General features: G+C 37.2%; 3 protein-coding genes across 10 annotated transcripts in view; all 3 read right to left on the bottom strand.

The window, feature by feature from the left end:
* Positions 1 to 1939: 1939 nt before the first annotated feature.
* On the bottom strand, positions 1940 to 6923 carry larp7 (La ribonucleoprotein 7, transcriptional regulator). 3 transcript variants are annotated; one of them, XM_046850642.1, is made up of 13 exons: positions 6628 to 6923; positions 6315 to 6536; positions 6117 to 6217; positions 5932 to 6015; positions 5659 to 5823; positions 5236 to 5341; positions 4737 to 5066; positions 4419 to 4626; positions 3415 to 3554; positions 3196 to 3305; positions 2935 to 3094; positions 2415 to 2506; positions 1940 to 2318 (listed from the first exon to the last, which is right to left on the bottom strand). In XM_046850642.1, the coding sequence occupies exons 2-13, from the start codon at positions 6526 to 6528 to the stop codon at positions 2244 to 2246; spliced, it is 1785 nt and encodes a 594-aa protein (XP_046706598.1). In that variant the 5' UTR covers positions 6529 to 6536; positions 6628 to 6923; the 3' UTR covers positions 1940 to 2243. The 3 variants fall into 3 exon arrangements, with proteins under 3 accessions (XP_046706598.1, XP_046706596.1, XP_046706599.1); XM_046850640.1 differs by having other exon boundaries at positions 1941 to 2318; positions 4737 to 5069; positions 6628 to 6922; XM_046850643.1 differs by having other exon boundaries at positions 1942 to 2318; positions 4419 to 4575; positions 4737 to 5069; positions 6628 to 6920.
* Positions 6924 to 8992: 2069 nt separating this feature from the next.
* Positions 8993 to 14318, bottom strand: LOC124386992 (NACHT, LRR and PYD domains-containing protein 1 homolog). 3 transcript variants are annotated; one of them, XM_046851072.1, is made up of 6 exons: positions 13758 to 14318; positions 11775 to 13479; positions 11583 to 11666; positions 11402 to 11485; positions 11157 to 11234; positions 8993 to 9425 (listed from the first exon to the last, which is right to left on the bottom strand). In XM_046851072.1, the coding sequence occupies exons 1-6, from the start codon at positions 14059 to 14061 to the stop codon at positions 9098 to 9100; spliced, it is 2583 nt and encodes an 860-aa protein (XP_046707028.1). In that variant the 5' UTR covers positions 14062 to 14318; the 3' UTR covers positions 8993 to 9097. The 3 variants fall into 3 exon arrangements, 2 of the variants coding, with proteins under 2 accessions (XP_046707028.1, XP_046707029.1); XM_046851073.1 differs by having other exon boundaries at positions 9202 to 9339; positions 13758 to 14301; XR_006926065.1 differs by lacking the exon at positions 8993 to 9425 and having other exon boundaries at positions 11402 to 11480; positions 13758 to 14301.
* A 103-nt stretch (positions 14319 to 14421) lies between these two features.
* Positions 14422 to 22968, bottom strand: part of LOC124386991 (ADAMTS-like protein 1) — a 112081-nt gene continuing 103534 nt past the window's right edge. For 2 of the 4 annotated variants that reach the window (XM_046851067.1, XM_046851068.1), the window contains 10 exons: positions 22722 to 22932; positions 22219 to 22398; positions 21566 to 21719; positions 20090 to 21083; positions 19841 to 19968; positions 18395 to 18491; positions 17725 to 17911; positions 17177 to 17286; positions 16804 to 17024; positions 14422 to 16552 (listed from right to left, as the gene is read on the bottom strand). In XM_046851067.1, coding sequence (XP_046707023.1) covers positions 16446 to 16552; positions 16804 to 17024; positions 17177 to 17286; positions 17725 to 17911; positions 18395 to 18491; positions 19841 to 19968; positions 20090 to 21083; positions 21566 to 21719; positions 22219 to 22398; positions 22722 to 22932 — 2389 coding nt within the window. In that variant the 3' untranslated portion in view covers positions 14422 to 16445. Of the gene's footprint in view, positions 16553 to 16803; positions 17025 to 17176; positions 17287 to 17724; positions 17912 to 18394; positions 18492 to 19840; positions 19969 to 20089; positions 21084 to 21565; positions 21720 to 22218; positions 22459 to 22721; positions 22933 to 22968 lie in introns of those variants that run through there. The other 2 variants (XR_006926064.1, XM_046851069.1) reach the window with 2 other exon arrangements.

Here is a 22968-nt window from a genome sequence, read left to right as displayed (position 1 = left end):
TAAAAAGAGCCACACACAGGAGAGCCCCTCGCAATTTGAAGGATCTTTTTTTTGTTGCAAAGAGTGGGATAAAATGTAAAAACATTAATGTGTGAAGTCTTGATGCAATAATAGGCAAAAGTAGTTTCCACAAAGCATTAGTTGGAAGGGGTATGCAGACTTATGCAAATCAGGGTGTTGTAAGTTTTTTTGTATTATTTCATTTGTTCCCAATTAATCAATATTTATTTTTCCCATGAAAAACAACTGTGACATTTATGATGTTACTTCTATATTTAAAAAAATCTATATATTGCCCTTGTTAGAATGAAAGACTATTCTGAATAAATAGCCAACACTATTATACAATACGTATTTTAAATCTGTCTGGTACTCTGTACAAGAAATCTTCGTTAGTGACATCTAGTGGACATAACTGAAACAACATCAATCTTTCATTAAATGCTTATTCATAACCATCTAAAATCCTTCCTTCCTCCTACACATTCCCAAAGAACAAACAAGAACACAGGTGTCCAATGTGAACGCCACAGTGGGAACGATGTTGTACTGGACAGACATGTACTCCAATCCAAGCCAAAGTGACAAATGCAGCCATTTATCAGACTTGTTGGTTATCTTTTTTATTTTATTTTGTAAATTGTTAGCTGTACCAAAATTAGTCATTAGTTCTGAACTTATTATAATCATAATAATAAAATAAAAATAAAAAAAATTAGCAGATGTCAATTTATCAAAAACCATAAAGGTTTAACCCATATGAATTCTAATACATACCAGTTCCTCCCTAAACTGGTCCTGGTCAAACCAGACCTTTAACATGATGTTAAGCTAAATATACCAATACCGAAATAATATAATGCAAGATGAAAACCTATTGTCTGAGAAAATTTTAATTTATACACATACACACACACACACACACACACACACACACACACACACACACACACACACACACACACACACACACTACAATAAGAAGTGGACTAAGAACTGTTCTCCTACAGGTAGGTATTCAAGGTATTCTGTTTTAAGCTGACATAAAAAAAAAAAATGCATTCTACCATTGCTAATTACTAATTTCTTTTGTCTAAATGAGCCTATTGAATGTCAGTGTTTGCCCTGAAATATTACCGTATTTTCCGGAATATACGCTGCTACTTTTCCCCCACGCTTTGAACCCGGCTTAAACAACGAAGCGGCTAATTTATGGATTTTTCCTGGGTTTTTCCCGGTTTCACAAACTTCAAGCCAAAAAACTGAGCCCCATAACATTAGACCAATGAAATTGGCGAAGGGGTTCATGTGAACCAATGAAACTCTTTATATTAAATCAGATGCGCTTCCACTGAATCGTCCTGCACCACATCATAAATATGGATGTGGTTCCTCTGACGTTTGACCTGCCTCTCACTCGGACTGTCAACAGGAAATGCGAATCATTCGTCATGCTGAAAACAAACGAGCATGAAAAAACACACTTCACCTGTGTTCTGAGCTTCACGGCATCGGGAGAGAAGCTTCACCGATGGTGATTTTTAAACGCACGACGATGCCAAAAGAAAAACTCCCGAGAGAAATTGTTGTGAAAGGAAGGAGGAAGACAGTGAACAATGACTTTCATGGTAGGCTACTGTTTAGATACAAGCCGTGTAACAGACACTGTCTTTCATTAAAGCCTGTGTAAAGTTCATTAGTTTTAATGTAGACACCTGCGGCTTATAGACAGTTGGGCTTTTTTATGTTCAAAATAAAATCTTTGTCAAATTCAGTGGGTGCGGCTTATATTTGGGTGCGTTTAATAATCCCGAAATCACGGTACTTATTGTATGTACTTCATTTTTGTTATTGTATGTTATCTTTGAAATGAGTCACCACTAGAATGAGTTATCAATGTCTTTTTAAAATAAATAACTCAAAGATCTTGAAAACAATTTATTTAAAAAATAGCCTATCGCTTTACAAATAAAATGCACAGTAATCTACACATTCACATTTATCAAAAAAAGACATCCAAATATTTATGCCATAAAAAAAAAAAAAGATTTGTGAAACTGGTTTGCTGTGTGTCTTGTACTCCTTAATCATATCAACACATTAAAATGTACCAATAACTGAAATTATTTGAAATAAATGTCTGTAAAACAGTTTAACAAATTATCAGTGCAAAACGGAGAAGAAAAAAAAAAAAAAAAAAAAAAAACCTTCACACTGCTTCGGAAATGCATATTCTGAAAAAGTTATTCATCGAAACGTATGTGTTTGTTGGCCTCTTTAGTCCGAGCGATGATTATTTTCTCTGCTTTGGAAATAAGCTAGGGAGAAAAAAGACGACAAAAATTTCTCTCATGAATTGAATGTAGAAAGAAGTGAAAGCAATGCAAACGTATACATTCGAATACTTAGCTCACCTTTTCTGTGCCTCGCTTCTTGTCTCTGGGTCGATTCAATTTAGCCTGTCGATCCACCAATATCTTCTGCCAGTACCTTTGTTCATGATCACCTTAGGAAACAAGTTCATTCATTCAATTTATGAAAGACAGAAATAATAGACATACACACATCAACTAATTACATTTTAAACCCTTTGATCCCTGATTCAAGATCAAGAGAAAGCTACTATTTCAGAGAGGGGCTTAAATGTTTATAACATGTGTAACATTGTAACATGGTGTTGTATGACAGGCTGTTTCATTTAATGGAATGTATTGTTTAATATGCAGAGATCAAATAAAAATCCTTGTGCTGAAAGATATTTTCTTTTCAACAATCAAATCGTTAACAGCGTATTTTTTTTTATGATGTTTGAATGATATTCAAATGCTATTTACTTCCAAACAAAAGATTCTTCAACTCCAATCGAAACTAAAAGAAAGAGGTACTCGGTAAAAAAAAAAAAATGAGGAACGCAAGTGTATTTAGTTTTCTAACCCGTCAGGACTTCCAGATTCCAGTTGTGTTTTCTCTGCAGTTCGGCACGTGCTCCGATCACGGCTTTGGCATCCTCAGGGGTCTTAAAGCGGATATAACCCTCGGCATCTCCTTCCACAATGTCCACGTACTGCACTGAGGATATCTCAGACAGGATGTCCTACAAACACAAGCACACAAAGGAGAAATTGCTCTTCTCTAATAACCTTCGAGCCTCCCGTTTTAAAACAAAACAGAATATGCAATGAAAAGTTTTTGTACCTTGACACTTTTTCTGTTGGGCAAAGGCAAGTTGTGGGTGATTTTGAGGATGACTCCACACTCAAACTTCGGCCCATCGGGAGCGTCTTTTTTAGGGTTACAATCACCCCCTGGATACAAGATATAATTGAGAGCAAGGGGTCAGCTTTAGTTGAGTTTTACCAACAGGATGGATGAAGTTGCTCTGCAGCTACAATTTAATTTTAAAAGTTGACTCACAGGTTTTTTCACTGCCCTCAACAGCTTGTCGACGGCCACATGGCACCGTTTTTTGAATGTCAAAAATACTCTTTTTCAGATTGGCCATGCACTGCTTCTGGAGATCCAGATACTCCTTCTTCAGATCCAACCACTCTTTCCTTCAACCAACAAAACACACCGTTTTAATAAAGATACTTGAAAGATAGAAAGAAAAAAAAAAGAAAGGGTGTTACATGTAGACAAAACATCAATGTTACCTAAAGGAAAAATCCACCTTGAAACATGTCCATATGTATCTAATAGCATGGACTTCAATGATGTACCTTTTAAGTTTAAACATATTTCCTTTATATTTAAGAAATAGCTAGTGTGTTTAGTAGCTGAAGACTTGCACTGTCAAATTCTACCTTCATTTATACACTATATGGACCAAAGTATTGGGACACAAGACCTTTCCAGTCACATGTTTTTGTGGGGTTCTTCTCCCACTTGAACTTGGAAACCCAAACCTGTTCCAGCTTGGCAATGCCCCTGTGGACAAAGTGACCTCCATAAAGATATGGTTTACATGCTTTGGAGAGGAAGATCTTGATTGACCTGCTATAGAGCTCTGGATCTATACTAATCTAAACATATTCCCAGAAGAGTGAAGGAAATTATAAGAGCAAATTAGGACTAAATGTGGAATGTGATGCCCAAAAAAGCACATACCATTCTTATGACCAGGTGTCCACAAACTTTTGCCAATATAGTGCATGTGGTTTATCATCACTGGGAAATGGTGAGTGAGAAAACCTGCTCTTTCATTACCCCTTGTTGTACTGCCATTGTAACTACACTACACTACCAACCCATGAGCACAGTCTCACAAATACATCAACCAAAAAACAAAACCCAGAAATAATTTAAGAAAAAACACTATTTCTGTGTTTCAGGGTGGGGGTTTTCCCTTCAAATTCATATAAGCACTTTTATGCCAAAAGGGACTGTTTCCAAATTCAGTTATTTCTAAAGAAACTTACTTGGCAAGCACTCGAAGAGGAATAACCTCTTCCTCAATCTTCAGTCTCTCTTTATATTTCTTCTTTCTCTTCCTTTTGGCCTTTAACATAGAATCTTCTTTCTCATCCTTTTTTTCATCCTCAATTTCAGTTTCTTGATTGTTCTCAGATGACATCTCTAGGGAACAATGATCAGCTCCATGTGACACACACACACACACACAAGCAGCTAAGCAATTAAAATGGCTCAGATCACTCAAAGTGCTTGTGGAATTTCTGGTTTAGTAAAAAGCACAAACTATAACAAAGACACTGTTCAGGCACTGAGAGTCTGCTTACCCCTCACATCACTCGCCTCCTCATCCACCTTCCTCATTTTGGCAGGCTTCTCTGCATGTCCTTCTCCCCCAGAGAGCTCCGAACTGTGCGACCGACGTCTTTTCTTATCTGCCTTCTTTTGTGAGTTTTTGACAGCAGTCGCGCTCTCCAGCTCCGTGCCCTCGCACTCACACTGCTCTTCTTTCCGGCTGGCTACTTCGGTCTCGGTAGCGCGCTCCTTCTCAGTTACCATTTCTTCAACAAAATCGTCTTTCGGATCACTGCGTGTTCTCTTTTTCTTTTTCTTCTTTTTCTTTACATCCTCCTCATCTTCTTCTTTGGATTCATCTTCTTCTAAAAGACAAAGGAAAAAGCAATGGTTTCAAAAGTAAAAATCTAAGTTCACCAACTTCATTTTTATAACCGGTCTAAAAACGATAGCTATAATTTCTGTTTTTAGAAATGAGCCTTTCGCTCGCTTATCTCTTATGACGCTAGACACGTGCATGCTCTATATTACCTTTTGGGCCATCTTCGACTGTATGAAACGGAATCGGTTTTCTCGAAATGGTCTTAGGAAAAATGCCCGCCTTCCTTGGGGCATCCTCTGGAGGGTTGTTTAGCATCTAAGACATGACAGAAACCTACTTAAAAACAAGTATTTACATTGTGGCCGTTTAACAAATAGCATGCTCCAGCATTTTGTTTCTACTCTCATACAAATCAGTAGTGTATACTACTATATACATGTGCAATCTTCCACCCTGCAAAGGTCTGGACACACTGACCTGTCCCTACCACTTCATCCAACATATTTACAAGCAACGTGAAACCAAACCAAACAAGCAAATCATTTAGATAATACAGGCATGGAAGGGCCTTCAAAATGCAGTATATATAAAAAAACAAGTATTTCGCAGTTATTTGGATGAAGAACAGATACCTCGATGGCTTTCAGTGCTTGCGCTTGAGTCTGAAACTCCACAAAAGCAAAGCCCTTGGAATCACCAGTAGACTTGTACCTGGGGATACTGACGTACACCACGTTCCCACACTTACTAAACACTCGTTCTATCCAAACGTGGGTAACATCTTTTGGTAGAAGTTCCTGAAAGGAAAAAATAATAACCCACAAGCATTCCAAAGTGACTCATGAATCATAAGATCTAATTAAATAAATACATAAAACAAAATGAATTAAACTGGTGATATTTACGACATATACTGTGCGGTCATCAATATCGCTCGGGCTGTCCCCAAGTGGCTGTTTCCTCCTTATTTGTGTTTCTTCAAGATTAACCTAAAAGAACACAACAGCAAATACTGACATAAACAAAAACGCAGAAGAACTCTCTAAATATATAGAAACATAATCTCCGGTAGTAGAGCTTAATTTTGTACCTCGACAACTTCAGAATTTTTGAGCGCTCTTGCAATCAGCTTGCTATCTGTGGTCAGCTTTTTCATTCGGTTGAATGTTGTCAAAAGAGATATATCAACATCTACGAAAGAAAGATAGAACATAAAAGCGTGACTTTTCTCAGGATTAGAGGTGTAATGTCCAGACTGTGGAACCATTCATTCACATGTAATACTTACACCCATCTCTGGACTGCAAGATGACATTTTTCAGATATCTGTCCTTGTGGAGATTTGCATCCCCAAACCAGAACTCAACTTGTCTCTTCACGTCTGCCAGCAACTGTTTCACCCGAGACCTCTTCTTTTTCTCACTGTCCTGCTTCTTTTCACATGGTTCCTTAGTGGACGAGTCCTTCCCAGTAGTAATGTTCGACATCCCAGCGTCAACCATATTCAAAACTTGATGGAAACAAACAAACACAGACTATTACTGCAAAATCAGCAACCTGCTTGTAAAAGAAAGCAAATCTTGACCCTTCAAACAGCTTACCTGCTTAACGAAGCGGAAACGTTAATACCCAAACATCATTGTTTGCAAGGAGTGAGTTGGTTGATAACGAACCAGCCAGTGAGGCTCTTGTGCAGAGAGCGTTTCTGTAACGTTTTGGCTCTGGCTGAAACCCGCTAGTTCTAAAGAAACTCCATATGCAGATCACTTACGCATTTAGACCTTATACATTCTAGCAACTACAGTTACGGCTTTAAGCGCGCGATTCAGTGAAAAAAAGTTAAGTCGCGAAAATCCTCGGCGCACATCGATGACGTTTCACGAAGCGCGCCCGCTACAAACTGCAAGAGCGAGATGACGCATGCGCGAGATGACGTGTGCATTTGTATATATATATATATATATATATATATATATATATATATATATATATATATATATATATATATATATATATATATATATATAGTCATCGGTTATATATAATACTATATCATTATATACTATGATAATATATGATATCTATCTATATATAGAGATAAAAAACAGAATGTAGCAATTTTTATCATTTTATGATTCACTGTTCAGTCACGTGGGGAGGGCTGGATTCATGTGACAAGATTGACTTCTAAACTACTTTTGAAAGATTTATAAATTTTGTGAAGCAATATGAATCTAGTCTAAAAAAAAAAAACAGGAAAGAGACACAAGGCAGTTATTTTATATTTTATTCTGTTTTTTGGTACAATTTAGTTTTATTTTACATTTTGTCGTTTATTTGTAAACATCTGTTTTATATATTGTATCCACTTCAACAAAAGCTGTTTAAAAAAAGAAAAAAATGAAAGAAAGAAAAAAGAAAAAGAGGAAATATAGAGATCTTGGGAAATAGAGGGACATTTTTAATCTGCAGCAATAATAGTTTTGATAAAAAAAAAATTTTAGATGTAGAAAAAGAAAAAATTATAGTGGTGTATTGTTGAGAGTGGCTTAATAATAATAATTTAAAATGCCAGACTAGTGATGCTGCATCTCCCTTTAATTTCCAATGGAAATTTCACAAAAGCCTGACTGTGTGCGTTTTATAGAGATATTTTTTACAGGGTGAAAGCTTGTGTGTGTGTTTAGCCATATAGACCTGTTTACAACAAATAAAATATTTGTTAATAACTACTGAAGCATGAAAAGTGGTACAAAATGTTATTCATACAGAGTATTACATGTAGTAAAATGCTTATGCTATGAAATGTAAAAATTGTCACATACACACTCCAGTGTATAACATGTAATGAAATTCTGTTACCAACATTCTTTTTGTAGCACTTGCTTGCTTTTGCTTTTCTGCAAGTATGCCAAAACCTTTTGCCATATAGTGATTCATGGCACATTATATCTGTAATAAAGTGCTGTCATTCTGCTATCCTTCACTTTAACCCAGGGTTACATGGTGTCCAGTGTCCAGTTAGAACAACTGACCAGACATTAAAATGTCTTCTCAAGGCTCAGTAAACACATTCCACTTAGTGCTGCAAGCCCTATGACTGTACACCAGCCCCACCATGCTGTGGAGACAAGGCTTTATGGGTTTTGTTATACGCAGCTGTAGCATATCAAACTATTGCACTGCAAATGGTGCTATTTTAATATTACTATTCAGTACAGTAATATGCAGCTTGAGATACAGTGTGTGTCTCGGTATTAAGGCTGTATGAATTACAAAGCTGGAGTTGGGGAATTCATTATAAAGTGTTAAGCTATTTCATGGAAGGATTTGGGGAAAAACCTGTTTTTCAGGAACCTGCTATGTTTAACCACATCTACTTTTATAAAGTACTTACATATACATATTTATTACATATATATATATCACCATATGTATACATATCTGCTTTGCAGCTTATAAATGATATTTCTCATGAAATTTGTTGTGGTTTAAAAGACTCCACAAGTGTACTGTAGTATGTTTATGATACTGGCCATTACTTGCCCTGTTGACTTTTGTAAATCAGTTTTTTCTGGGTCTTTCTGGGTGCTTCATTCACACATGTGACGAACCATCGAATTAAACTTACAACCAACAAATCCTACTTTGTAATATGTTCTTAGAACGTTATTTAAAAGTATTAAACCTTCTAAATTTGATTCAGGCTTATAATGTCAATAAAGTTTGATGAACTCCACTTATGTTAAGAGCAAAATTTGTCCAGAATTTAAATTTGCAGGAAGAAAGAGAATGATTTTTCTACTGATGCACTACTTTATTATTAAAAGCCATAAAGCAGTAAAAAAAAAAGTCATAAATTATTGAAAACAATTGTAAATAGTAATATAATTAAGCCAGAAGTAAAAATAAAATTTTTCAAGTACAAAAAAAAAAAAAAAATAAATAAATAAATAAAATACATAAAAATAAATAAATAAATACAAATGTCAACAAAATATTTTTTTACAAGATTCACTGAAATAATACAAATAATATAACAAGAATATACTGTAAATATCTATATATAAACTATGTAGACAGAATTTTCTCAAACTTCTCCAATTTCTGTCGCACATCCTCTTCCAAGCATTGCTCAATTCGTGCCTTTATTAGTTTTGTCAGACTTATATAGAAAGACTTGGCCCACTGGCTTTCTAGTCTGCAGACAGATATGTCACACACTTTGTACAGGATTGTTACCAGCTTCTCACTGCTGCTCACCTCACATCTCTGAAGAACCCAGTTGGCCCAGTCTGTCCACATGCTATCTTCTGTAAAGGACACAGTAAAACATGGCTCAGAACAGAGGCTGTTGAGACGTTCTCCTTCATCATCAGTTACATTGTTCCAAATAGCACTAGGAAAAAAGAACAACACAGTTGTGTTCTTACTTAGTTCATTCATATGATTATACAGTAGTAATCAAATCAAGAATAAAATATTGATATTAAGACATCAAGAAATTCTATATATTGTATTCTGTTAATACAGAATTGTAATATTTAATTATAAGTCCTCTATTTGGAATTATATTTACAGCAACTACAGTCATAGGGCCCATTCATATAATCAGTGTTGTGCTTGTTACTAAAAAATAGTAACTAGTTACAGATACTCGTTACTTCATTCAAAAAGTAACTCCGTTACTTTGTTGATTACTTTCACCAAAAAGTAATGCGTTACTGTTAAAAGTAACTTTTTAGTTACTTTTTTAAAGAACCTTCTTTAATGTTCCCCTTAATGCCCTTTTATGCGTTATGATCTATACAAACACAAAACTGACTTAAACACAAAGTCATTTTTAAACACTATTTTATTAAAGTCAGACCAGCACAAACTGTTGTCACAAGGATTTCTGAAATAAATAACAAAACAAGCTGAATAATATATTCACAATCAAAAACTAAAGTGGATTCTGCTGTTTTGTTGAGCTCTTAAACATGTTCCTTTCACAGCTGAAGTATGAAAACTATCCACAATGTAGAACACCGGGTTAGCTTCTAGCTACTAGCTCCTCAGGCATGGAAGTCCTGGAGGAGCTTCAACAGATTGGAGTTGCTGTTTATCGCAGTAGATACGAGCTTCGAACCAGAAAGACACAGCTTACATTTGACTTAAAAATTTTTGTCTTTATACTCAACTAAAGTGAAATAATGAGCATATTTCCACTTTGAGAAACTCGTCTTGCTCTCGACTCGCCATTACTGCCGCACAGACCTGAATAAACGAAGACATGCCCACAGCGCATCTTCTTCGTGTTTACAGTCGTTTATCCACCAATCCTACAATGCGACGCTGCTGTAAGCAGGTTAGGCTGTAGTCTACACTTCAGCCGAAATTAATTCATTTATAAAAGTAACGGGTAACGCACCATACGGTAACGGTAACGGAGTTACTTTATTTTTAAAAGTAACGCGTTACAGTATTAGTTACTGTAAAAAGTTACTGCCCAACACTGCATATAATCATAACTCATACAATCAGTTATAGAAAATCAGTAAGACAAATCAATTAAGGTAACCAAAATGATGTTGACAACAGTATGTCACACTCATATGGGGTTCCTCACCAATCTGTTTTGTTAAAGTTGTGAGTACACAATTAAATTCACTGTCATTGTATGCTGTATCAATATTTTTCCCTTCATGGGAATATACAAACTCAACACTGCTGTAGCATGTACCCCTGAACACTAAATTTCACAAAAACTCAATATTGGTAAACTCAAGAACTCAAGTCGACTACACCGAGCCCTCAGTTCAGTCCAGATGAAAACCTTTAGAATCAGTTGGAATGTTAACAGTGTCACATCTCCTTGCCTGAAATTCCCTTAGCCATGCTCCAAAATCTAGTGGAAAGCCTTCCCAGAAGAAACAAGGTTGTTATAATAAAAAAGGGGGAGTAAGTCTGTATAGGATGTTTCAAAAGCACACATGGGTGTGATTGGTGAAGTGTCAACATACGTTTGGTAATATCTTTCTGCCTACAAATAAGGAACACACAATCTAGAACAACATTATTTCCACATTTCTTTAGTACATGATCAAGTTGAAAGTAAACTTCTGATATTAGCAATTACTCAACTTACACAACTCTCTCTAGAGGAGATGGCGTAAAGACACGTAAAGGGGATAAGCCAGCAAATGTTATTCTGTTTCCCTCCATCCTAAACAAATAGTAGAAAAAAATGTCATAATGTATAGACTTTAAATATACCTAACATATACTTTAATGCCTGGGTAATGCACTATATAATCCATAGAAGAGGTATCTATTGGTATATGTTTATACAAATAAACAGTTCACACACACAGTATTAATATGTTTACTTACCAGAGTTCCTTCAGTGTTTGCTTAACCTTTAAAGCATTTGTGAGTACAGAAAGATGCTCATCACCAATGTCTGTCCATCCTAAACTGTATGCATGAGGTGGATGCATGCTTGAGTACTTTATTATTTAAATATTTTATGTTGTACAATCATATATGGAATATTAATGAATGAAAGTTTTACCCAAGTTCCTTCAAGATATCAGATGCTTGCAGGATATCAGCAACTACCTTGATTGCTTCCAGGTCCAGACTATTTTCCCCCAACCTATAACAGATTAGATATTATTTCAGGCACGATATTGCAGTGTCTGAAATCTTTTATCTAAACTCTTATTCGTTACCACTGCTGTATGTATCTAGAAATTAAACTCACCATATCCTCTCACATCTGAGCAAGTAGGACTCTAAATCTCTTAATGATTCCGCATTGATGTTTGTCCCAGTCAGGTCCACTTCTGATATAGTCAGATGTACTTCATTGAGAAAGTGCTTCACAGCATTGTAGTCCATGGTGGAGAGAGTGACGTCACTGAGGTTAATACGCAAACTTTGCAGTTTGAGTTCTTGCATTAATAGCACATCCTGTTGCTCAAAAATGCAGTGCAACTGTGTCAGAAGGTAACCGCCCTTCTCACAAGAGGCTTGAGTGTCCGATACAAGCTTCAGACGGAAACACTGCATTTTATCTTTCTGCTTTTGAAACCCAATGTTTTTGCAGAGCAGTTCTTGACTTCTCTCTGATAGCAGACCAGAAAGGAATCTCATAAACAGATCTAGGTTTCCTGGCAAACTTTCAATACTGTATTCACTACCTGAACCTAATGTCTCAGACAAGGGTACATCAGCCATGGCACAATAAAGTGCAGCAAAAAACTCCTGTATTGTGAGATGTGTAAAAGAATAAACATCTTCTGTGTAGCTTGGCTCTTGAACGGATGTCTTGTCCATAAAAGTGCTTGCGATAACACATCTAGCGATTTCATCATTACTGATATAAAACAGAGTTTCCTGATTCATTAGTTTCTGATATGCCAATCTGCCAAGGTTTAATAAGATTTCCTGTAGATGCTCTTGATGCTTGACATTCTTTAATGATTCGATTCGATCATTTGTGTGTGATTTGACCAATGCCAGCAAGTACTGTACATAAATATCAGTCATTGTTCTAGGGTTTGATTGGTACAAACCATTACTTTCTTTCAGAATACTACACACAATATGACAGAAGGCTGGTATGTAGCAGAGGGTAAGCAGTAGTTCATTTGCCACCACTATGTTAAACATCTTGTTAGCTAGCTCCTCATCCTGAAAGAAATGCTGGAAGAAGTCATGGATCTCAACAGTGGAAAATCCAGTGATGACAACAAAGCAGTCAATGGATTGAATGGGGATGTGGCTAACAGCCATGGGCCTGCTGGTGATCAGCACAGAGGCTCCTGTTAGGAGTTCCCCTAACATTAAGCTAGACACAACTTCCACCACCTCACCTTTCTCATCAAGATCTGTCAAAAAGATGTCTACATCACAAGCCCTGTAGTGCTTAAATTCGTCAAAGCCATCTAGAATGATCAAAAGTTTCGCATCATTTTCAGTGATAGTGTCGAGATGCTTAGCAAGATGTCCATTCTTACGGAGAATAAGTTCTCGTAGGCTCACTGGCTTGCTTACAAGATTCAGGTCCCTGAAAGTCAGGTGAATAATGAAGTCAAAAGACTGATGTTCTTTGTGATTACTGAAATCGTAAAGAATTTTCTGGACAAGGACCGTTTTCCCAATCCCTGCTACTCCAGTCACTAAAATTTTTTTAGCTGGATTTTTGCCTGTTTTGCTGGAAAACAGCTGTGATGGCTTGATCAGTCTCTGCTCTGTTGCTTTATGCTGAAGGGAAATGCGCTGTTGTCCGAAGGTTAAAACCTCATGTCTTTTAATTTCCAAATTATAGTGACCTTTTACAATCAGCAGATTGACATAATGCTCACAAAAAGGGATCTTCTCTCCATGCCGTGTGTTATAGTAGAGCATACATTCACTTCTGTGTTTCAAGACGGCTTTATGCTTTGCTATGATTTTTTGGTATTCTGAAATACATTAAATCCTATTTAATTACACACATTACATAACAGTAATACAATAATATATAACTGCATACGCTACATAATATACATGTAAAATACTTTATAAACACATTATATAATTATACATACCACATATACATATAATTGTACATCTACACACATTTTATACCAGACAGGAACAGGGAAATCGCTATCATCTGATTCTCTAATTAGTTTAAGATTTCTGCAAAGTGTTTAATCTACAGTTTACATATTGAACACACCGTCTTTTATTCACTTACCTGATGACTGATTTGATGACTGATCACCAGTTTTTACATTGGATGCTTCAAGGTATCTACTTGCAGAAATAAAGATTCTTGCTGCCTCTTCCCCTTTCCCCTCCAATATATCTAGTACTTTGCGGACCTTTTTACGTGGCCCTTTCTCATACTGGATCTCCTCTTGATCATCTCTTGTGAGGACCTCCTTTGTAATTAGCACATCAATAAGTGAATCAATGTGAAACTCAAGTTTGTCCACAAGAGAAACCCGGCAAACCCTGAGGTTATGTAGACAGGGTTCAGGTGTTCCAGCTAATGTCATAACAAAACTATCGCTTCATTCCTTCCTAAAGATGTAAATCAGGTTGGTGTGTTGTGATGGAAGTAATCCGTCAGAAAAGCTTTCCCCTGTGTTGTGTGTATCCTCTTGATCAAACAGCAAACTAAACAATACACCAAACCCGTATTCGGCTTAAGTAATTGTGTTCACAATGAATCATCACATCACAAAACTGAAAGAGGAAGTAGAACTTCTGTTACTATGAATTGTACTGTTTAGTGGCATTTACAGAGTCACTATGATGCAAATGAAAAATCTAAATGTGATTTATAAAAATGAAAACATACAGTTCTTGAAATATCAGATTTTTTTTTGTCATTTTTGAAATTGTAAAATCTGGTCTTTTGGGTGTTGAAGAAATGCTGTTTATTGGAAAAAGTAAATGATGATGAAGCCCGTATCTTTGGCATATACTGTACGTTGTACCTACATGCCTGTGCCAAACATACTATTCATTTCTTTGTCATACAAATCGTACACACTTTTAATGCTTTAAAAAAGACCTATTACAGTGGTCCCCCGGTTATCGAATTTAATTCGTCCCTTAAAACCATTCGAAATCCGATATGTTCGAAAACTGGACTTAATTATCCCATAAGAAATAATGGAAAACCAATTAATCCGTTCCCGAACTCCACCAATACCCAATAATTAACCATTTTTTCCTGTTTTTAGCCGCATTAATAGTCAGGAATCCCCCTGCCACGCCCCCTACGGTGGCTGTCATGGTGCTTCAGGGAATGCCCTTTTACCGGATTATCCCGATCTATCCCGATTTAGTGTTGGTTCGGTAAAAGTATAAATTAACAACTTTACAACAGTAAGAAACAGAATGATTACTGTACTTACCGCTAAATATCACTAATATTGTTCACAAACAGAAGTTGCGATAGATGCTTACTCAGCGATGGTTGAAGCGGAAGCAGTTTCTTCCCCTCGCGCTGGGCTGGGCAGCGTGGGTGGCGTTCGATAACTGGAACTTTGTTCGTTTACTGGACCGAAATTTCGTTCGGAAAACCGTTCGCTAACCGGAATGTTCGATAGCCGAGCCATTCGATAACCGGGGGACCACTGTACTAGTGATGAGCAATGGCAAAAGAAAAATCTAGGCTTGGACAGTTTCATCACAAATTATTTTCAGGTTGTAGAAAAATTCCACTTATACAAATCAAACGAAATAAATAGCTCTGTGAATACACCTCGCAATGTAAAAAAGGGTAAAGAAAATCATCTTTTACACTAAAAGAAGTATTTTCAGCAGTGATTTTGGATCATAAATTTTTCAGGGGTTATGCTGAAAACAATTATAAGAACTACAACAAATGAAAGATTCACTTTCTTTTTGGTTTTGTGCATTCTTTTCTCAATGCCTGACTGAAAAGGGGAATTTATTTTTATTTCTATTAAATGAATACCTTATGTAAATAACACTTATTTAGGGATGATAAATATTAGGCACAACTACACAATATCGGTAAGTGGTTAAGTGGACTTTGGTAAGTGGACAAAAAAACATGGACATGTTTAAGAATTAAAGAATAACACAAGCAAAACCAAACAACAACAATAACAATAATCAAATAAAATCCAGCCACATTAAAAATAGACTTGGAAATTATGAGTGCAAAGCTATCAGGGTTTCCACACACTGAAGTCCCATTTTTTTTTAAGTGAAGTCACATTCATAATACTGGGCAATAGACTAAATTGCTTATTACAAAGACAGCAACAGAATAGTTTCCGAAATAACATTAGTGCAGCTTTTTTCATCAGTTACAACTCAAGCATTTTCCTGTTCAAAGGTTCAATATTCAAGAAGCTATAATTAAATTCAGAATTTGTCTTTCTTTGTCTACCATTCTTTTCTGTGTCAGATTGCAATGATTTAGAAAGTGTTTTTTTTTTTATAGTAAGCAAATTGAGGTTACACTGACTGACATGGTTTAAATCGAAGGCCCCAGCAAACCCTTGTGGACATTCATTCATAACTAAAGGCTACTTTGATTTGATATATATATGGAGTCTACAATGTGCATTCCAGTGAATCTCGAAATGTCTTACATCTTTCTGGACCATTAGACAGGCAGTAAATGCAAAACCAAATAAACCAAAAAACAAACAAACAAAAAAAACAACAATTTAATCAATGCCTTCATTGAAGTTAAATAAAAATGTCCATTAGTTTACAATTGAATCCAGTCTCACCCTCCCACACTTGTCATTGGGCTGATTACAAGATTACCAGGTGACCCATCACACACCATGGTCTTTGGTTTTGGATTATGTGCTGGGTTGTGTGGAGGGTTTGCAGGCGTTCCCAAGTCTATGTATTAGTCCTGTTTCTGTTCTTTTGTCCTGGTAGAGTCTTAGGGGTCTCTGCAGGACCGGCAGCACCGTGCTTTAAACTGGGGTAAGGGGCAAAGTTCCAGCTGTCGGACCTTCTCACAGTACCTAGTGCTGTCTTGGCAATCACCTGCAAACACATCATACCATTTGTATTGAGCTTCTAGACTGGAAATTGCCTTTATAGAGCCCTTTAAAATAATTTGATTTAATCAGAATAGAAACTAGAATATGTCAGCAGACAAAACTGATTTCTATTTGCACACCATTTTTGCATTTCATTGTCTGTTGTTTTTTGGTACAACCACATTATTGTTGTAGAAGCTTCGACTGTGATTGTCAGCACAACCCTTATTAAATCAATTACAGGATGAGCCGTACCTCTCCCACAAGACAGAATGTTGCAGCGCTGCCAGCTTGCAGGGCGTGGCCTCCAAGCGCAGTGAAATTCCTGAACTGACTTTCCACTACGGCGGTGCACGCATGCGACGTGCCTTGACTGAAAGCCATGGCGACCGCAGGTGGCAGTGCACTGGGTCCATGGCCCAACACGCCAATGCTGGGCACAAGCGTCAGTGGTGCAGTTTCGATGTGAGGGGGGTCTGAAAGGTAGGAGCAAAAACAACATATATCCTTTCTCTGGTATTGTGTATGGTAGGTGTCATTCTTTCCTTTAATATAAGCAATTTCAAAACAAAACCTCTACAATAGGCTAAATAAGGTACAATTTGGGAAATTGTTGAAGATATCTTGCCTTGGTAGCCTGCTGCACATTCGATTGGCGACTCTTGTTCTGTTCTTGTCCTGGCAGAACACATGTCTATGCTGTAGTGCCTTCTGTGGTCCTACACACTGCCCATGGCACTAAACAAAGCAACATTTATATCATAATACTGCAATAGGGTCACCTCGGGACTTAAATATCATTTTTTACTGCTCAAAATAATAATAATAAAAATACTGTAAAAATAAACTTTGTTATACCAGAATTTTTTTGCTCTTGATTGTTCTTTCATATGAATTATACATTCTTCTTTAGGAAGTTACAGAGGACATTTTATTTTTATTATTTCTATATTTATTCAGTTCAGTTATATTATTTATTCTTAAACATTTATGATTAATTTTACTCTGGTTTGTAATACAAATGCCATAGAGAACACAAAGCAAAATTCTTTTTACAGTACCTAGAACTTTCATTATTTTAAATTTACTTACAATTACAAAATTATTTCACTTTTCCCCATATGTATTCATCACCATATGACTAAGTTGTCATTTATTTCATGATGTTTTACTTACAAGGCCCCACGGGGCTGCTGTCCAGGCAACACAGGGTTGCGTGTTACAAGCCTTGGTTTCTGTTGGCTTTCTACCAGCACCCGTACAAGAACGTCCTCCTGTTGCAGCCCTAGGACAAGTCACATTGCGTCTCTGTAAACCCCCACCACAGCTTACAGAGCAAGTAGACCATGAGGACACATGCCATCTGAATAAAAAACAACAAAAATAAAAAAATCTGAAAAGGTTATGTATTACTTTTGAGGCAGAATGTTGAGATTTAAAGTTATTAACTTGAAAATCTATGTGGTTACAGTTATAAGCAAGTACTATCTGGCCTGACCAGACAGAACGTTTAATATAGGGAGGTTCTGTAAAACTTGATTCCATTAAATGTACACTTCACTGTTTTTTGCCCTAAATGATATTTGTTTCCTCACAAAGAACACCTTACTATGATAAACACCACCTGAGCTTGCATACTTATTCAATTATTCATGCTTATCTTATTTAACCAATGGATCTACACTACAAACCCCAAACTAGTGTTGATTACTACTGCATTATTATTACTACATTTGCCTTTAATTATAAGGCATATGGTCTTTAAATGTCTGAGATGAGTTTGTATTTAGTAGGAACAGGTGTAACATCAAAAAGCTTTAGTTGACAATGCAGTGCTGCGGTGTACCTGTGGGGGCAGTGTTGTCCACTGCAACCTTCAGATGACTGAAAATGGCCAAAGCATGTGCTGTTACTTTTACTTGTACCAACTCTACATCCACTTCCTGTTAGATAAACAAAAACAAAAAAACAATCAAGGCAATCCATGGTTTTTAAGTTACTCACTTTGTTTAAACCTTTGTATAAAACTCATACACTGACAAGCCACTTTATTAGAAACACCTTTAAACCAGCATGTTAAAAGAAATAACCAGTCAGCCAATCATGTAGCAGTTGTTTAGTGAATACAGCTCAAGATCTTCTGTTTATTCTTACATTAAACTGTGATGTGGGTTCACTAATTATTTAATTTCAGTGACAGTGTGTGAAAAAGCATCTCAGAAAACATAATACTTTAAACCCCAAAGAGGAAGGGCTACAACACCAAAGGACCACACCAGGTCTCCTGCCTGCCAAGAACAGAATTCTGCAGCCACAGTAGGTACAGGCTCCCCGAAAATGCATCGTTTGCGAGTATTGGAAGACCTGACTGTAATAGAGCAGCTATGGAATGTGGTATAATGGGTGAACTGAAGTGTGAATGTGCATCTGACAATTCTGCAGCAGTTATGTGATGCAGTCAATTCAACATGAACCAAAATCTCAAACATATGTTTCCAATGCATTGTAAAATCCATGCCAAGTAGAATCAAAGATATTCTAAAACCAAATAACAATCCTACTCAATGTTAGTGTGTAGTTCCTAATAATAATTAGTGGCATTTAAATAATATACTATTTATGTTAATGACGAAAAACTTTTTACTGTATGACTTAAACAAGCTTATAATTCCAAGCTCTTGAATTACATACAGTTCATAAACATTTCATGTGGTCACATTTTTCCCAGTTTTAAGTAATAAATCTAAGTAGTATCCACACTAATCTTCAAGCAGACTGTTCCCGTTCCACTGAATTTGATATAAAATAGCTCTGCAAAGCATATATCATTAAAAACATTTGAACCAAACAAGTCTTTCAAATACTTTTCATGACAGATGATGTTTTACAAGTACAAACGTTCAACATAATTCAGAGGTACACTGCCTCTTATCCACTCTACTAGAAGGTACACTACCCTAACTTGCTTTGAAAGGCTTGCTGGATCTTTTAATTGTTGACGGATGCTGGGAGACAGTCCAGCACAACAGGAACGGCGGTGCTTTGTTCTCTGTGCCTACAAGGTCAGTAAGTAATCTCAAAGTTGATATGGCTCATGGCTGACCTCCACTGCATGTCACTACCATGACTGGCAATTGATACATTACACAGGAGTTCCAGCAAGTTACTTGTTGATGTGGACAGGAAATGTAAGATTTCCCTCCTAAATTTCAGCTTGTATTCAGGGTCAGGTGTACATAACAAAACCTCATGCTTTGCCTAAAAGACTCAGTTTCTGTGTAATGCCTTTTACCTGTTCTTTGCAGTTGAAACAATAATGAGGTAGACCCCAGATGATTTGTGGCTCGGCATGTGTAAAATCCAAAGTCATTCTCCTTGGGAGCTTCGATGTACAGGGAGCTGTCTGTCATCAGGCCTACTCTGCCACGACACAGAACAACAAAACTACTGAAAGCAATGCAAAAACAGAAATGCTCTTGTAATGCAAATGTGTGGTTTAACACTAATTTCTGATCAAACAGGACGAAATTTCTACTCTTACCTGCTGCCATTTTTTAATTCCATCCCCTCTTTCATCCAAATAATTACTGGCTTTGGGTTGCCATGCGCTCCACATTTGAGCTCCACTCTCATGGCCTGACGTGGGACCACAACAAAACTACCAGCATTTGTCACAATTTCATGGGAGGACTTGTAGATTCTTGAAAATTTCTGCACAATTACTGGTCTCCTGAGAGGTTCCTTCCATTGTCTGGTGGACTGAGAAGTAAGTCTTAAATCATTTCCTTGAGAAATATACTCTGGAGTTGTGAATTCTTGCTTCTCCTGGGCTTCCAAGGTGGAATCATTGTTCTCGCCAGTTTTCCTGGTTAGCTCCTCTAAAAGCTTAGTAATAAGTTCTTGTTTTTGTGTGCCATGGAGGCGACCAGATAAGTTACGGATTATCTCATCAAGTTTTTCCATGTCTGCCACCAGCACCTGAGGGCTCAGAGAATCAAAAGCTGCATCTTCATCCAGCAGTTCTTTAGAGACGTATGTCTCAAGGGACAAACCTTTTGAATTTAACAAGTGCTGCACAACGATGTCATAGCGATTAAAAGTGAGAACCTCTTTCTCTTTAGGCGACATTTGGTATGTTTTTGCTGAGTCTGTTGACCAGGCGCCAGTTTCTGAAACTGACACCTTCGTCAACTTCGTTCCAAGAAGTTTTAGGACAAAATTTGCCTGTGCCTGGCCAGCAACACAAGTATACATTCCTGCATCTGAGGCTCGGATCTGCTGGATCTTGACGTAACCCAAATTAGATATGGAAACATGTGGCAGTAGTAGAAGTGGTTTTCCATCCTTTAACCAACGAACATGGCCTTTACGAAAATTTTTAGTCGGGCAACTCAGCACAACCGATGTCCATGGAAGCAAGTAAGCATATCCACCGACTACAAAATGTAGTTTTGGGCCTTTCCTCCACTGAATATAGACCCTCCTCTGGGTCAAAATAGCAGGATCTGGTTTTGTAGCTACTGGAGTGAAAATCTCTGTAAACAAAACATGCAGGTCCCATTATTGTAATAAAATCTGCTGATTCACTGTCTAAATTTAAATGAAGGCAAATGACCCACTGGTTTCGTTGGAGCACGAGAGCAAAGAGAATTCTTTGGCACCACTATCCTACATTTCCACCTTCTCTATCAGCCCACTGGATTTTCCCCTATTGCTCCCTTAGTGCTCCACCTCTTGTGCTTTATACATGTCTTCTGCTATCTACTCCCCTATTTTAAAAAGGCCTAATGAATAACATATTTAGATGCCTTGAAGAACATTTTCTTGCTTGTAATGTGAACAACAAAATGAACAATATAATACAAAATGAGTTTTAGATAATGAAGTGATAAATAACAGCACACAGGTCTTAACCTAGACTCATTGCATATTCATCACAGTCAGGTTGGAATGTTTTAATGAGTGCTGAATTTTGCAATCTGAACAAGAAGCTGGCATTGAGCCAAATTTCTCTTACTCTCACAGGGTCCAGAGGAACACGATCGAGCTGTTGAGGGCTTCAGAACAGAAGCGCAGTCCTCTGGAATCAGAGTTTGGTACTGTCCATTCAGCCTTAATCTCCTGCATAGGACTAGCAACCTCTGGGTCCCTTCACCACAGGTTGTTGAACACTGGACATGCAGTCAGTCAGAAAAAAAAAGTTATTCACTATGTACAGATGACTGCTTTAAATAACTGCTGTAGATACGCTGTGGTCAGAAACCCCTAGCATAAACTGTGTGCTTGTTCACCAGTGGCTGTAAGCATTTCCATCACTACACTACAGTAGATCTTTGGAATACTTTTCTGTCAAGTGAGTGATAAAAAAAATAAATAAAAAAATCTCAAAAGCCTGGGTTGAATGTTCAGGTAACATAACCTTGGTGAGACCAGTGAAGTCATCCTAAAAGCGTAGCAATTTATTAAGTGATAACTTTGCCAAGAGTGTATAAAGTGTGACTTTCAATACACAAAACACACAATAAAACAACAGGAACTCTGTAGCTGCACAAAAAGTATGAACAGCAATAATATGCTCGACAGAATTTTGAATTCTGACCAGGAACATGAGATCAGTTTCTTTACCAGAGAATATATATATATATATATATATATATATATGTTTCTGACCTGCGTCCAATTTGAAGAGACCCACTGAGCTGGGCAGTCTGTTTGGCCACAAGGCTGCATTGTGGGCAAGCTTGAAGAGGGACAGAAGGTTTCGGGTACCTCCATGACACTTCCATCTGCCATTCGCTGCTTACAAATAACATCCCTCTTCTGATGGCCACCTCCACATGTTTGAGAACACTATGCAGAGACAAAGACTTCTAATTGAACTCACCTTGCATTGGCTGCCAGGGCTATGACCTAAATAAAAAGCCAGACTTCTATCATACAGTGCACACTGGGAAATTAAAAGATAGCTTTTTTTTATTAATATGCTGCTTGATATTGCTTTGGGGTCAAATCAAGTTTGACCAAATAATCATGCGCAAGGCATATATATCATTAGAAGTGCTGTAACATTAAAAAAGATGCTGCAAGAATCATGTTTGAACATATGGTATTGTTATTTTGTTTCAGCACACCCCTTTGAGAATTCTACAAGACAAGACGGTTTTTTATTGTACCTGACTCCACTGCTGTGGATCCCACATGGGAGGGCAATCAAAACGATTACAGGCCTGCACAGACGAGGGCTTGGGCTGCCGACACTTCTCGTCCTTGACCCTCTCGGTGTGGTTTGTGTGTGCGTTTACTTTCAGCGTGCAGGTGACAGCCCGTGTCTGGAGGCCAACACCGCATGTTGCTGAACAGGAGCTCCAAGACTCCAGTTCCCACCTGGATAGACATAAAGAACCAATCAATGGAGCAAAT

The sequence above is a fragment of the Silurus meridionalis genome, chromosome 6, assembly GCF_014805685.1.
Source record: "Silurus meridionalis isolate SWU-2019-XX chromosome 6, ASM1480568v1, whole genome shotgun sequence".
NCBI classification, from domain to species: domain Eukaryota; kingdom Metazoa; phylum Chordata; class Actinopteri; order Siluriformes; family Siluridae; genus Silurus; species Silurus meridionalis.
The sequence above is the reverse complement of the archived record's forward strand: the minus strand, read 5'-3'. Positions and strand labels throughout refer to the sequence as shown.